The sequence below is a fragment of the Cucurbita moschata genome, unplaced genomic scaffold (genome assembly GCF_002738365.1).
Source record: "Cucurbita moschata cultivar Rifu unplaced genomic scaffold, Cmos_1.0 Cmo_Scf00051, whole genome shotgun sequence".
In the NCBI taxonomy this organism is placed as follows: domain Eukaryota; kingdom Viridiplantae; phylum Streptophyta; class Magnoliopsida; order Cucurbitales; family Cucurbitaceae; genus Cucurbita; species Cucurbita moschata.
Genome location: NW_019268567.1, coordinates 414,696 through 429,710, shown reverse-complemented (window position 1 = coordinate 429,710; position 15,015 = coordinate 414,696). Strand labels below are relative to the sequence as shown.

Here is a 15,015-nt window from a genome sequence, read left to right as displayed (position 1 = left end):
TTTCCCCCCCCCCCCCCCCCTCTCCAGTTCGTTAATATATGTTATTACCTGAGAGGCTGAGATGATGCCCTAGGCAATCAGTAGACTCTCAATCGGTGAGTGTCAAACCTATTCAGTCAATGCACCCTTGACCGGGACCGAGATCTCTGACTGAAAGAGATGGTCTCTGGGCGGGAGGTTGTCACTTAGCATTAGGAGTAGTAGTTGCCAATTGAGAAGATGGTTTCTGCTGTGCCTAGGTCTTAATGATGCTACAGAGAGTGGTCAGTAAGGAGCTGGTCTGATATTGGCTCAATATGTTGGGAGAAAGTGTTCTAATTGTCTCTCTCCTGGTTCTGCCCAGTTCCGCCATCCCTCTCTTTTGTGTGTGTATGAGTGAGCCTGTTTCTTTATGTATCTTGGTTTGCATAGGAGCCAGTGTTTATCTTGTATGGCATGAAGTACATAATCATTTACAATAGGTACAACGTCGAAATTATAACATGCATGTGTTGGTGGTTGTTGTTCCTGCACGTTTTATTTTGATTGTTATCTTACATCATTGCTATGAAATAACAGCTGTTTAAGCATCAAAAGGTGTAAGAAATGTTGCATTTCAGGTACCTTTATATCCTATTACACACACTTATGCACATACACACACTTTGTCCGTGGTGTATATAGCTCAGAAGTATTGTCTAACTGCTTGTCAATTTTTGAAAAATGTAATTCAATTAGAGAGTTCCGACTGTTTTTATATTGGGGAGCTAACTTATTTCAATTTTTATTAGATCATGGGATGGGGGCATAGAAATTTTCTGTTTGAACCTTTCAACTGACTCTGAGTTCAGGTCTTTGTATCATTGGTTGTACTTTTTTTTTTCTTGATCACTTGCTTTGATGTTGATATTAATCCTGGAGAGTCACAGTACTGGAATCATTTTCTAGTCTGATCATTATAGGAACTTGTTATCCATAAAATTATGCTTTAATCTATGTTCTGTTTTGACTCTTCTCTGCTGGCTACCTGATTCTTGGGTCAATAATATTACCTACACCTACTTTTTCTGTCTCTCGAACTTTCTTCTCCCCGAAAAGGGCCCTTGTTGAGCTTACAAGAAATCACATGTTTGTCGAATGTTTCAGTACCTGCTGCTTCAGAAGCTACCTGGGATTCACTGGTTCTTAAATCCGAATTACCCGTCCTAGTCGAATTCTGGGCTCCATGGTGCGGTCCTTGCCGCATGATTCATCCGATCGTTGACGAACTATCTAAACAGTATGCTGGTAAGTTCAAATTTTACAAGGTGGATACTGATAGCAACTCTGGTGTTGCATCCCGATATGGTATCAGAAGCATACCAACTGTCATTATCTTCAAAGATGGTGAGAAAAAGGAGGCAATAATAGGTGCAGTTCCCAAAGCAACTTTGACTGCCAGCATTGAAAAATTCTTGTAGAGATGGCTGATGATGAGGTTTAAGCTGCTTTCCCACAATTTCCTTATTTTAGCCTCTGATATCTGAAGATGAATTCTCTACTCTGGAAATAAACTCTCCTCTTTTGTTTACATATAGTTCTTGATGTCTCTGTATCTTCTTTAGATTGTATTTATTGCTGCAATACTGTTCCTATGAATGCATCTTTCTTTATAGAATCATTTACTTTTCTAATTTCAACATACATGACATTCTGCTATGTATTGTTAGTTGCATTGAACAATGCATGCTTGCAAATCAACTGCTAGGATGCATGAATTACTTGTCACATTGTGTTGAATAGAGAGGAGCTTTGGCGTTTATGTTAAATGAGTTCTCTCAAGTGGCCACAGAGGAAGTTGTCATCTTTGTTTTGAGTCGTTTAGTTGGTTTAAGCAGTAAAACAAAAAGTCTTTGAAATATTTGAGTTAAAAGAGGGGCTGGGATGTTTAAAGGAGTTTTGAAATTTTAATTTTGTATTTAATATGTCTCGACTACGTCTCTCTGTCAGGTTTAGAAGGGTTGACAGGGATTCAAATGATGTTTAATCCCTCGTTGAGATTTGAATAACGAAGCTTCTTTTTATATTATCTAATAGATTGAATTTAATTTGACCGAAGCTCTTTTCTTTAGCTCATTACTAATTATGTTCGCAGACTTTTAAATTTTTATTTATTTGATTAAGAAGTATGTATCTCTTTAATTTTTATTTATTTGATTTAGAAGTATCTAAAGAGGTGTATGATGATTGGTGGTATAATTTGTAAACATTTTCTCAACTTCTTTTTTTATTTGTAACTTAAGTTTCATATATTTGAATAAAATCATGATTAGGTTTTCTTGTAATTGTTCCTAATATATTTATAAAAGAAGGAATTAAAATTTAATTGGTCAAAATTATTTTAATAAATTTATTTAATAGAAATAAACTATCTAGCAAAATAATAATAATAATAAAAAATAAATAAATAAATAAATTATTGGAATTAATTTGATAACTAGCAAATATATATATATTATTTATATGAAAATTTGACATAAATCCCATGCAACATGCATCCTATTATCAAATGCTTATTTTCAGGTACTGTAAACAAAATTTTAAATCAAACCGCTTCTAAATCACAAATTTAGTTCATAAACTTTCAAATTTTTATTTAGTCTTTAAACCTTCTAAAATATTTAATGAAGTGTTCGGTTTGAAGTTTTAAAAGATGAAAATTGGCATGAGTATTCATAACCCACGATTCTTTCAAGGATTCAATAGATTCACTTTAAAAAATCTCGATAAGTTCTATTGTGAATTTTGTGTATAATAAGGTTTTGATATTGAAACCATAAATTTTGTGTCTAGGTTCCAATAACATAACCTTATTAGACAAAAACCCTAATCCAACAATTTTTTTTTTTTGTCAAAAACCCTAAATGGGTTCATGAAAATTTTCTAAAAAATGTTCAATAAGTCATACGGCTCCTCGTTCAATTCTTTCGAAATTATTAGATCCTTTCCTCGTTCTAAAATCTCCTTCCCTCTTCCATTCCATCCCGAAGAGTGACCGGGATCAATTCAGTGATGTTTTTATTCATTTGGAATCTGGGCTCTTCTACGTTACAAAATTGAAAATTTAATGATTTATTAGAACATAAAATTAAAAAAATACAAAAGTAGATTGAAAACTTTTAGGAGTTAAAAGACTTATTGAGAGCAAATAAATATAAATATGAAAGTTTAGAGGCTAAATTTGTAATTTAACAAAAACGAAAATTTAAAAGAACGTCGACTCAATGAAGAATACGTCTTTATAAACGGGGAGACTAATTTTATAACTCTTTCTCTACTCATTATGTTCACTTGGGAGCAACTCAATGAAGAAGCCCTAGAAGGCTAGAATGTGAAGTTACCATTTTTCTTTGCTTTTTAGATATAAAATGCAGAAGAAAAGGGAAGGGAAAAAAATTGGGTTATAGATCCACCTGCGAGAGGTGGGTAGCCTTAACCGGATGTGTTAACAGGGAAGCCCGAAGGCTGTTCCCGACCCTGTCAGGGGAGATGCCAACCATCTCTCCTTTAATCGAACACAACGTGACGGATGTTAACTTTATATCATATAAAAGAAATTAATTGACAAATTTTTCGATGTGGGATGTACCAAAATAGAACCTTACATCTCCGGGCTTTCCGCTCCCATTTCCACTCTCCTGTAATTCTCTAATCCCGAACGAAAATGGCTACAGATCGAAACGGTGAGCTATTTACTAAGAGAGGAAGTTCCGATAACGACGAGACCAGCGAAGGAAGAGGAGAAGAAGAGAACGGTGCTAGGTCAAAGAGAAATTCCGACAAAGATCGTGAAAATTTGAGCTCCAATTGACGAAAACGCAGGAAATCAGTTCGGATTCCGATGATAAGCATGACAAGAAACGTGGAATGAGTTCAAGAAGAAGGCGCACATCCCGTAAACGACACGGTAGTAGCGAGAAGGATTCTGATTCCGAGGATACCGAATTTGATAGCTTGGAGTATGATTTGAAGAGGAGGAGGAAGAGAAACGGAGGAAGGAGAAGAAGGAACGAGGAAAGAAAGGAGCAGTGACGAATTCGTGCGGAAAGTACAACATTATCAAAGAAACTGATACCTGGTACGTGATGATTGAATTCCATGAATGCTTCGGTTGTGCTTACTGTCTTCCTTTCTTGCAAAACTTTTTGGCTTTGATGAAGCTCTCTGCATGTAATCCGTTAAACCTGATATTCGTTATACTGTGAAACAGTTTCTATATTGGTTTCTTCTGCAGAACCATTGGCTCTTTCTTGCAACTTCTTGATTGATGAAGTTCATTGCATCATCGTAAATTGATTGATGCCCAATATTTTTCATTAGCTCAATCATGCTAATTCATGACATCTGTAATCTGTAACATTATCTTACGGCTTACAACTACAAAGTTTGTGCAATTGCTCTATGCAGTAGTTGAATTTCCTTCATTTTTATGAATAGATTGCATACTTTCAATGGATTTGAATTAATTAAAACCAAATTAGTTTGTCGAGAAACGCAAGAAGACTTCCAAGACTTGATCCAGATAACCCACTTTTGATGTTTATGGGACTCATATTACTTTCGTAGTGTGCCTATTCGTTTGATTGAACATGAATGTCTACCAAGGTGGGAAGAATTTATGATCTAACTGCTTTGGTAGCTGTGGTATTGTTGCTGATCATATTACTTTGAATATTACATTGCTTTTAGGTGAACATGGGAAGTCTAGCGAATTGGGATGAGAAGCTAAGTTTTTGAGCAGTAAGTAGACGAACTGATCATGTTTAGTTTGCTCCTCACAGTCGTTACTTGTGAGATCCCACATCAGTTGGAGAGGGGAACGAAGCATTCCTTATAAGGGTGTGGAAACCTCTCTCTAGTAGACGCATTGTAAAACCGTGAGGCTGACGGAGATACATAATGGGCCAAAGTGGACGATATCTGCTAGTGGTAGGCTTGAGCTGTTACAAATGGTATCAGAGCCAGGCACCGAACGCTATGTCAGCGAGGATGCTGGGCCCCTAAGGGGGTAGATTGTGAGATGTCACATTGATTGGTGAGGGGAATAAAGCATTCCTTATAAGGGTATGAAAACGTCTCCCTAGCAAACGCGTTTTAAAACCGTGAAGCTGACAGCAATATGTAACGGGCAAAAGTGGACAATATTTGCTAGCGGTGGATTTGAGCGGTGACTAAAGATAGCTGTTATGTTTATTTCTCTTACTCATTTTGTGATGATTGTTTGTGCAGATTCATGGAGGACCTTACACGGCCACTTTTCCATCCGAAAAAGTAAGGTTCTGAGTGATTTTTGTATGCAGCTACCACGTTCTTGTCTGAAAAGTTAGAAAGAAAGAAAGAAATGAACATAGAATGCTAGATGGAACATTACTACGATCAATATCTCTTGTAGTGTGAACTTTATACAGCATTTTTAATGTGTTTGATGATGAAGAACAGAGGAGATGGTTAAGTAAGATGGTTAAGTTCGAACTTTGTCAGTTAGCTCGGTTAATAATTTCACTCTACTTTTCAGGCAAAAACTACTCATAGAGCGAACAAGCTCGACTCGGAGAGGAGATGGCTTACCAGTATAAGCTTGGAAACTTTGAGGTTGGCATAAATGTGAACGAAGTTTTCCTGTAGTTTAATTTGATGCAATCTCGGGCTAGTTCCTCGAGTTTTTGCTACATCTTAATTCAGGCTGCAGCTGCCATCCAGCAAAGATTGGACCCAGATATTGCCCTGTGAGAGTCTATGTTTTACAGGAGATACATATTGCCCTGTGAGAGTCTATGTTTTACAGGATTATCTCGTGTTTGGTACTGCATGGTTCCACTCTTGAAAGTCTATGTTTTACAGGATTATCTCGTGTTTGGTACTGCATGGTTCCACTCTTGAGAGTCTATGTTTTACAGGATTATCTCGTGTTTGGTACGGCATGGTTCCACTCTTGAGAACCACGAAGTTCACAAATGTTGTCTTTTGGGTTCATGGAAGCTCTCCAATCCCAGGGCTAGTTCCTCAAATTTTTGTTGCATCTTATTACAGGCTGCAGCAGCCATCCAACGAAGATTGGACCTAGATATTGCCTTGTGACAGAAGAGTGTATTTTGCGGTTTGGTACTGCATCGTTCCACTCTGAAGAAGTTTTTGAACGTTTCTAAATGTTGTCTTTGGATTCCAAAGGGAAGCTCTCCAATCCGATCATTTCTGTCGACCTTCGTGGATAAGGAATTAACTCAATGAAAGTTCTCATACCAAATGATAAGGAATCACTATAAGGAAAGTAAGATTCCGATTATCTTGTTGATCGAATATCTCAAATCTCAAGACAAGAACATTTGTTTGAGATTTGAATCACTTCACAACGAAGATCGATAATGTCTAGTTTGAATAATTCTATATGTAACCTAAACTATAGAATTACTAAGACTAAAAAAATATATAAATGTTCATTTTACTGCATTTTCTAAGTCTCTTCTATAAAGATAACATACATAGCTTTATATATAGCTATATTATAGCTTCAAAATTAAAACTCTTAATCTTCAAATCATTCATGAAATTTGAAGAACGATAACTTTGCTATTACGAATATAATTAGTCACTAATATATACTTTATGATCGCGATGTAAATAAGTTTTAATATTAAAGATAAATGAAATATATATATATATATATATATATATATATATATATATATATATAGTTAATTAATCCTATTTTTAATTCAGCGCACCTCCCTCCCACCCCAGCTGCTGCATCCTAGCCCTGCGTGACGCGCGTCTCAGCCTCCCAACGAACTCTCCGCAGCTATCTCCCTCTCACATTCTCTCGCCTCCGTGCAATCAGAGTTACTTATCTCCCTCAGCCCCTAACCCCTGCCGTTAGTGTGGTTGCGCCGCCGCTCATTTTCAGATTCAGCCCAAGGTTTTGCTTTTTCTGTTTTATTTTTTTAGTTTGTTTCATTGATTTATTCGTTCACCCACGAAGAAGAACATCGAAACAAGCGTTTTTTTTTTTTGTTGATTTCTGCTTCAACCAATTTTCAATCAATCCAAATGAAAACATAAAGCTAAAAAGGCATCAGAGTTTGTTTGAAAGAAATTGAGTTTGCTTGAGTATAGAAGAAACCATCGATTCTTAACTGTTGTAGGGAGGCTTAAATCTATTTTTTGAAAATAGAAGAAATTTTTCGAATTAGAACGGATTTGAAATCTCCCCAAATTCAGGGGCTCCAAACAGTAAAACATGAACCTATCGTGCCATGTTCTTTGACCCTTTAGGAGGCTTGGCTCTCTGAGTGCTGTAATGACTAAGGTAGGCTATTTGCTCGTTATTTGCAGAAAGGAATGGGAGGCAGAGGAGTTATTGGTGACAAATGGTCCATGAGGGTTCTCTGGGTCTGTGCCCTAGGAAGTGCAGTCGGTAAGCCATATTAGGGCATGTTTGAGAGAGACTTTGAAAGAGTTTAAATTACTTTTATCATGTTCAAAATAACTCTAAAGCATGTTTTTAATCGTTCAGAGGTCTGAAATCTGCATTTAAACGTGTAAGATTAAGCATTAAATTGATTTGGATGATTAAAGGCCTGTTTGAAGTGATTTTGAGTATGACAAAAGTGATTTTTACCATTTTAATTCAGTCCCAAATATGGCTTGGACTTGTAAACTTTTGTATCATTCTTTATCTTCATATAAGGTATAACAAGACTTCCTAACTTGATAATTATTATCACTTGTCTAGGTTTGTATATGGTTGCTCAAGAAAGACAATTACAGAACAGGGCAAGAATGTTGGCTGAGAGTTTGAAAGACGTGGAATCAGGAGGCAGTGGTGAAAATGTTTAGGCCTTTTAGGGCGTTGTTGAAATGTGAGTTCCAGACTACCTGAGATTCTCTATCTTTTGCAAAGTGCTCCCATCTCTTATGGTGGCTACAAACCAATACTGTGAGTTTCCAATAATGTGAAATAGTTAGATCCCTGTTTATTTGTAATGAACTTGGGTTTCATCTGAATTCATGGGTTTACAATAATTATGCTGAATCAGTGTTTAGTGGGTCACTTTGAGAAATGGGATTCAGAAGCAGATGTATCAAAAGTTCATAATTTTAAAGACGTGCTTTTGATGTTTCACTAGTGGATGACTTTGAAGAACCCTTTCACCTTCTCCTTTGATATCATTCTTTAGGGTAAGGTACAACCTTTTTAGTACCTCAACTTTCTTTGAAAGCCAATCTCTTTGTTACTCTAGATGAGTTTACAATAGAAAAGTCTCTGTTCATTGTAAGATCCTTAAATGAAGGAGGAATTCGTCGAGGTTGAGAATTGTACTTTGAAATGGAAGCTGTGTCCCGCTCTTGATCTATATTTTGGAGTAGGAGTTGAGGAGTTGAATTCTTTCTTTCCCCAATAAGTTTGAATCTTCACAAATCTCACGAGTAGTTCTCGTTGTACCATAATGGAGATTTGATTTAAACGCCATCGTTTTCTAGCATAATCTAATGACCTTAGCCATTCTTTGCTCAAGTCTCATCCCTCTTCCACCCAACCTTCTTTTTATCTCATCATAAAATTCCACCCCATTCTTTGTACAAAACCTATGGATCCCTCACCTTTTGTCTTTTTTTTTTAAAATTTTATCAAGCACAGAATTCATGAAGAAAGTAAACCTTTCCTTTTTATTAGTTAAACCAATTCCTAACCATTCTTCTCCACAGACCCATAACGGAAGCAAACCAAATTCTTCCTTTGGGAAATTGCTTATTGCCCCAACAACACATGAAAAGCTTCAACGTTGCATGCTTTAAATGGCTATTTCACACACTGGTGCACTTTTGCCACACTATTCTGGACATACCTTGTGAGTGCCTTTGAATGGAAGGCTCCCTTCCCCGAGAAAGCTCACCTTCTCCTTGCTTCCACTTCATTGGGGGCATCCCTTTAAGAATGAGAAGAGATATCCTTGGGTTAACTTCATCAAAGCCTTCTTGTAGGTCACATGCAACGAACAAACCACAGAACCTTTCAGGCCAAGGAAAGGCCTTTTGGGCACCTTTTGGATAGTATTACTTACTTAGCTATGTCTTGTTGGTGTAAATTGTTACCTCTTTTTAAATCCTACACACCTTTATCTCTTCCTACCAATTGGAAAAGCTTCTATAACTCCTTTCGTTTGGGATTTCTCTCCCTTCTTTTGTAATTTCATCCATCAATAAAATAGTTTCCTATATATTTTAAAAACCATTCTTCTCTACAAAACCCACCATGTGAATCTCCAGTGTTCATGCCTTCTGCACTTCTTCTGCCATTTCTAAATTTCGTCTAAACCTAGTTACAACTTTTACCTTACCACTTGATTGTATGAACTTCGAACTCTGGGATTTTTGTTTTAAATTCTACCCTTATAGTTTAAACTTGTTAGAATTTTTACCTTATGGAAAACATCTTTAATCATGTCCTTCAATTCAGGATTATACCTCATTTTAGTCTCAACAAGATTGTGACATGGCATCTATAATCGATACATTCTTGTTGAGTTAAAACAATTCATTATGTTTTAACCTTTTGAGTTGTATTCATGTTGGTTTAATTACTATGATGTTCATTAATTTTTTGACTTAAAAGCATGAAAATTGTTTCTGAAAGTCCATACTGCTCCTCTTTGGTATATAACTAATCCCATATGAATGCATAAACACGTAATGTTTAGATAGCAACACTGATTTCATGACCAGTGGATTCCTGGAAAATGAAGCCATACCCACTGCCCTTACTTTACCTTCCCCACGCCTCAAACTTCAGTTCCCTTCGCACATATATAAAATCCCTCCTATTCATCTTCACTTCACACTCATCCAAAGCACCAAATCTTCACTAAAACCATGGGTTCCCTCAAATATTTCCTTCTGTCTCCTTTTGTTTTCCTCTGTTTAAGTTGCACCTTTGCCAATAGAGTCCCCAACTCTGATGATGGATCTGGTTTTGATGTTGGGGCAGGGCCAGGAGCCATACCAACAGCTGGCCCAGGAGTTGAGAAAGGTGTAAGCAATGTTAGAGCTGGTCCAGCAGCTGAGGGATGGGTAAACGATGTTTGGGCTGGACTGAAAGCTGGTCCGAAAGCTGGTCCAGGAGCTGAGGGATGGGTAAGCGATGTCAAGGCTGGTCTGAGAGCTGGACCGAAAGCTGGTCCGAAAGCTGGTCCAGGAGCTGAGGAATGGGTAAGCGATGTTAAGGCTGGTCCGAGAGCTGGACCAAAAGCTGGTCCAGGAGCTGAGGGATGGGTAAGCGATGTTAAGGCTGGTCTGAGAGCTGGACCGAAAGCTGGTCCAGGAGCTGAAGGATGGGTAAGCAATGTTAAGGCTGGTCCTACAGTGGGACCAAGAGCTTGGCCAGGAACTGAGGGAGGGGTAAGCAGTAGTGAAGGTGGTGTGAGGAGAGATGTTGATCCAATGATTAATGGACTGGGACTGGGACTGGGAGTGGATATTGGGTATAGGTCAGGATTTAGGGCAGGTCTAGGGGGAGGGGAGCATTGGTTTGGCCCAGGAATTGGAATTGGAGGTGGAGGGGTGTCCAATGAGTGCACATTGGGGTATGTTTGTCCAACCTACGGACGCAGGGGATGCGACAAATTTTCTTATGGAAATTGCGATACTTATGGCTTTCATCCATTGATGGCTTCCATGCACCTGCACGAAGTTGAAATGAAATGGGCCAAAGGCAGCAAGCCTGCTGCAACGCCTCAAAATGGCGTCTAGTTAAATGCTTTCATGTCCATCTCCTCCTTTCACTCCTGCAAAATATTAAATAAAGTAATGTTCTTTCACCTCTTGATGAATAAAAACAAGCTGAATACCTTCCCTTGCCTTGCCCTTCCCACTCAATAAACAACTCACATCCAATGAAAGAGTTTCCAATTCCATTACATTCCCTCTTTTGTTTAAATAATCCTAGCTAGTCATCTTCTTGAGCGTCATCGACTCGTTATGTTATAATACTGAAGTTTGGATGTTGAAATGAAAATGTGGTTTGAAATGGCTTTCTTAATGAATGGATATGGTTTGGTTGGATTATTTGTAAACTTGTTTTTAAAAAAGATAGTTGCTGCAGTACAGGGTTTGAGTTTGTATTATTGAAATAAAATGAGAGGCATGGGTGTTCAATTCAATCCGTTGAAAACTGTCATCTTAAATTTATGAGGCATGGGAGTTTGATGTAACTGTCATCGTACACGTAAAATGACATGGGAGTTCGATGTAACTGTCATCGTACACGTAAAATGACAGGCATTTTGATGGAAGTTTTAAATTGTCATCATTGCAAACCATCGTCATACTCATGACACTTGCAAAAGTAATGGTTGACGATAATGAACAGTCGATGTTGTAGACTTAAAATATTGTAGTGTATGTTAGAAGACAGAATTTCTTACCCTATGATTCTTTAAGACAAGACACATTTCCATATTTCTTTTGTCAGAATACTGATCATTCAATTAAAACATTCATCTTTCTCCTCCCTCCCTATGTTGTCCTTTCCTTTCTTCATCTCCGTTTCCCTTCTTCGATCGACTTGGTGCCACCATTGGACCTCCCGTTGTCGCTTGCAACGACATCATCTCATCTTCTATTTTCTTCTTCCTCGCTCAATCGACCATCTCTCTCCGCACACATTTCATGTTGGGAACTCAGACGACTGCCCAAAATCAACTATGGAAGATGGATAGAATCATTCACTCGTCGGTATCCAAGTTTTGCCACTACTACTGACAAACACCCAAATTACATCCTCCTCCGCTCCCAAATCCTTGATCTTAAATAGCAACATCGTCGAGTAGAGGCCACTAGTAAAGGGCGTGAGGCGGCGGTGCAGCTAAGTGGATGAAGTGGTTCCGCCATGGTAAGCATACTATAAACAAAATAGAAAGTTCCATAAGTCGAACATTATAAATATATGAATGCATGCCTAAGATGTGAGCATGCTATACATGTTAGTAAAAATATTATGACTCTAGATTATGCTTATAGTTTATTGAGTCATGGGCTGTATATTGAGTATTGTAGTCTACTAATTCCCGTGGAGTTCCTTATCGATGCGCTGTGTGCTAAGTAAGGAATAATGAGAATTCTTGATCGTTGGTTTATATGATGTTAAGAAATTAGTAGATGGGCTGTATTTGACGGAGGGCGAATCTTAAATACGTGTCCGTAAATTCTAAACAAGCATATAGAGAGTCAATAACCCAAGCTAAAAGTAGCAATAACACCTTTTAATGAACAAATAATCCGGAAGGGTTAGAAAGATAAATAATAAAACTTGTAAATGACAAGTTAGCTACTTACCCACTAAATAAATTACTCATCAAGATTATTTTAACTTTTCTTTCGAGACAGAGAAAGTGCAGAACAATCGAGGTGACGAGGTAGCCAGATTAGAGAGATTACAGAGAATCCTTTTTCTGAGTCTGTTTTACGTATATGTGCTTTTGTTGTTAAAAACTTATATACGGGTTATTTTGAGTAGTAAAAAGTACTTGGGTTTACATGGACGGATTGATTTAAATGTTTTACTTACCATGTATGAATATATTTTATTTTCTGGTTGGTTTTCAAAGCAAATTATCTGTCAGTAGTAATCTTGTGATTCGAGATGTCAATAAGCGGATATTACAGGAGGGATGTTTGAGAGCCTAGTAGCAACAGAGGGAGTCGGCCCGAGACGTTTGTCGAGTCTTCATTTTTATATAGATAATCTGTTTTTATGTATCTTGATCTCATTCCCTCTTTGTAATCAAAACTAAACATTTATACTTCTATTTGTTTGGTAAAATGGTTTAAATTTCACGAAATTTTATAGTAATTGTTCATCGCCTATTCTTTTCACACATTTTCATTGGATGGTTAGTTGGTCTCGATCTTAGTTTTCAAAGACTCAAAAATTAGGTCACGACATTAGTAGTTTTAAACGTAAATGTAAGAAATTTTAATACCCAAAATCAATTTATTTTCAAGTCAACTTTTACTTGAGAGACTATTTAGTTATTTAATTAAGTTTCTTATAAATTTGAAAATGTAAATTTAAAAAAAAAAACTAAGATTATTAATGAAAATTTAAAAAGTTAAAAAGGTAATTTTAAAATTTTTAATAGTTTAATATTATTAATAGTTTTTTTAAAATGTCATATATAAAGTATAAAACTTTTTATTAATTTTTAATGTTTTAATCCTGTTCTATAATCTACTCTGAAATTATTAAAAGAAAAAAATGGAAGTTGGAACCGCATAATCGAGCGGTTGGTTGGGTAACTGGTCGCCAGAAATGGTGCTCTCGTTCTCTCTCTCGACCTAAACGAGCTTCTCAATCGCCTACGACGGCCATAGATCTGCATCCAAAACTCTGGAATCTGCACTCATTATACTTGGAGCATTCAAGCAATGGATCGTGTGCTAAAGGCCGCAAGAGCATCCGGCTCTCTTAATCTTTCGAATCGCTCTCTCAGGTAAGTACTGTATTCATTTGCACATCCTGATCATTACTTGAAACTCCACTGAAAGCGATGATTAAGGAGATAGCACTTTAATCTTGTATTGTTTGAAGATCATGTACCTGATTTTGGTTATAATCTTTAGTGATGTGCCAAGTGAGGTTTATCGGAGTTTGGATGCAGTTCAGGCGGACGAGAAGTGGTGGGAGGTAAACTTCCTTCACTTTCGAGTTGGAGGTCTAAGAATTGGTTCTAAATTGTTTCATTCATTGCTTTGTTTTTGCAGGCTGTGGAGCTACATAAGCTGATTCTAGCTCATAATAATATTCAGTTGTTGGATGAGGAGCTAAGGAATTTATCTTCTCTTACTGTATTAAATGTTAGTCACAACAAACTTTCTGAACTACCAGCTGCAATTGGAGAGTGAGTTCTGATTTAGTATTTTTTCTTAAGAAAAAAAAAAAAAAAACACTCCTGTACTCATTTCTTAGAAAAGTTTAAGATGGTTGTATTTTGTTAATTCACCTTTGCAGGCTTCCTGTCCTAAAGCTCTTAGATGTGTCCTTCAATTCATTAATGAGAATACCTGAGGAAATTGGATCCGCCACTTCACTTGTCAAGTATTCCTCTTCCCTTCTACATATCCCCAGTAGATTTACTTATTCATAATTTGTGAGGAGAGAATCTAGCAGAATATTTGCGGAAATGAGAGATTGTTGATGAATTCATTTGCCTTTAAGTGGTAATTTTTTTTTTTTTTTTTAATTCTATGGGCATCTAGGGGAATGACATTACAAGGACACAAGGAACTGAAGAATTGATTGAAGTCATCTAAAAATCAATGTTCAGTCTTCTTTTTTATTTGAAGTGTTTTTCAGCTTTTCTAATTGAATAATATTTTTGTAGATTCGTACAGACATGATTAATCTTCCTCTCCTTTACCTCATTTTTTTTTGCTTTCCTGAATAAAGAACTGACATTTACCATTCCTGCAAATATTCACTTCTAATTGTAGTTCCAACATGTAAAAAGAAATAATTTTTTAGTTTTGTAAATCCATTTTCCTTTATTCATTTTTATCATTGAGCTTCCAAATGAACATGTAAAAAGAAATAATTTTTTAGTCTTTTAAATCCATTTTCCTTTATTCATTTTCTACCTGACTAATTGAGGCAATTGTTTTCCTTAGATTTGACTGTTCAAGCAATCGCCTTAAGGAACTACCAGGTGGACTTGGAAGGTGTTCAGATCTATCAGATCTGAAGGTAATTATTTCCTGCTGTGATCTGCACTGACTTTCAAATCCCGAAATGGTCTGTTTCTTGAGCAGTCTGCCTTGACTGACCTTGTGGTGCCCTTTCCATTTCCTAGTAGTAACTCTATCTTTGCTATCCTAGATGCTAAATGTTGGTTGTTCTCTCTCCTATGCTAAATTTTTCTTTAGTTGATTAGGTCAGTTGATGATGTATTTTGGTGGTTAAATCAAATCTACAAATTCCTTAAATTTCAGGGGGGGGGGGGGGGGGGG

At 36.8% G+C, this 15,015-nt stretch overlaps 4 protein-coding genes, 1 long non-coding RNA gene and 1 other non-coding gene across 6 annotated transcripts in view; 5 read left to right on the top strand and 1 right to left on the bottom strand.

The window, feature by feature from the left end:
- The window catches only part of LOC111435994 (thioredoxin), a 3,337-nt gene extending 1,700 nt beyond the window's left edge, over window positions 1–1,637 (top strand). Inside the window, exon 2 of the mRNA XM_023073648.1 lies at window positions 1,126–1,637. Within this exon, the coding sequence (XP_022929416.1) occupies window positions 1,126–1,439 (314 nt within the window). The 3' untranslated portion in view covers window positions 1,440–1,637. The remainder of the gene's footprint in view (window positions 1–1,125) is intronic.
- A 1,770-nt stretch (window positions 1,638–3,407) lies between these two features.
- On the bottom strand, window positions 3,408–3,537 carry LOC111436091. The gene has a single exon (XR_002709177.1). It is a non-coding gene; the product is annotated as a U6atac minor spliceosomal RNA (small nuclear RNA).
- LOC111435945 lies at window positions 3,414–5,751 on the top strand. Its single transcript, XR_002709161.1, has 4 exons — window positions 3,414–4,096; window positions 4,456–4,857; window positions 5,248–5,289; window positions 5,534–5,751. It is a non-coding gene; the product is annotated as an uncharacterized LOC111435945 (long non-coding RNA).
- Window positions 5,752–6,729: 978 nt separating this feature from the next.
- Window positions 6,730–8,093, top strand: LOC111435944. Its single transcript, XM_023073573.1, has 3 exons — window positions 6,730–6,931; window positions 7,348–7,429; window positions 7,748–8,093. Exons 2-3 carry the CDS (start codon window positions 7,354–7,356, stop codon window positions 7,849–7,851), a joined length of 180 nt encoding a protein of 59 aa, XP_022929341.1. The 5' UTR covers window positions 6,730–6,931; window positions 7,348–7,353; the 3' UTR covers window positions 7,852–8,093.
- Window positions 8,094–9,584: 1,491 nt separating this feature from the next.
- LOC111435943 (fibroin heavy chain-like) lies at window positions 9,585–10,875 on the top strand. The gene is made up of 2 exons (XM_023073572.1): window positions 9,585–10,155; window positions 10,294–10,875. The coding sequence occupies exons 1-2, from the start codon at window positions 9,886–9,888 to the stop codon at window positions 10,759–10,761; spliced, it is 738 nt and encodes a 245-aa protein (XP_022929340.1). The 5' UTR covers window positions 9,585–9,885; the 3' UTR covers window positions 10,762–10,875.
- Window positions 10,876–13,263: 2,388 nt separating this feature from the next.
- Window positions 13,264–15,015, top strand: part of LOC111435942 (plant intracellular Ras-group-related LRR protein 6) — a 12,134-nt gene continuing 10,382 nt past the window's right edge. Inside the window, exons 1-5 of the mRNA XM_023073571.1 lie at window positions 13,264–13,502; window positions 13,633–13,696; window positions 13,774–13,910; window positions 14,021–14,107; window positions 14,677–14,752. Of these exons, the coding sequence (XP_022929339.1) occupies window positions 13,438–13,502; window positions 13,633–13,696; window positions 13,774–13,910; window positions 14,021–14,107; window positions 14,677–14,752 (429 nt within the window). The 5' untranslated portion in view covers window positions 13,264–13,437. The remainder of the gene's footprint in view (window positions 13,503–13,632; window positions 13,697–13,773; window positions 13,911–14,020; window positions 14,108–14,676; window positions 14,753–15,015) is intronic.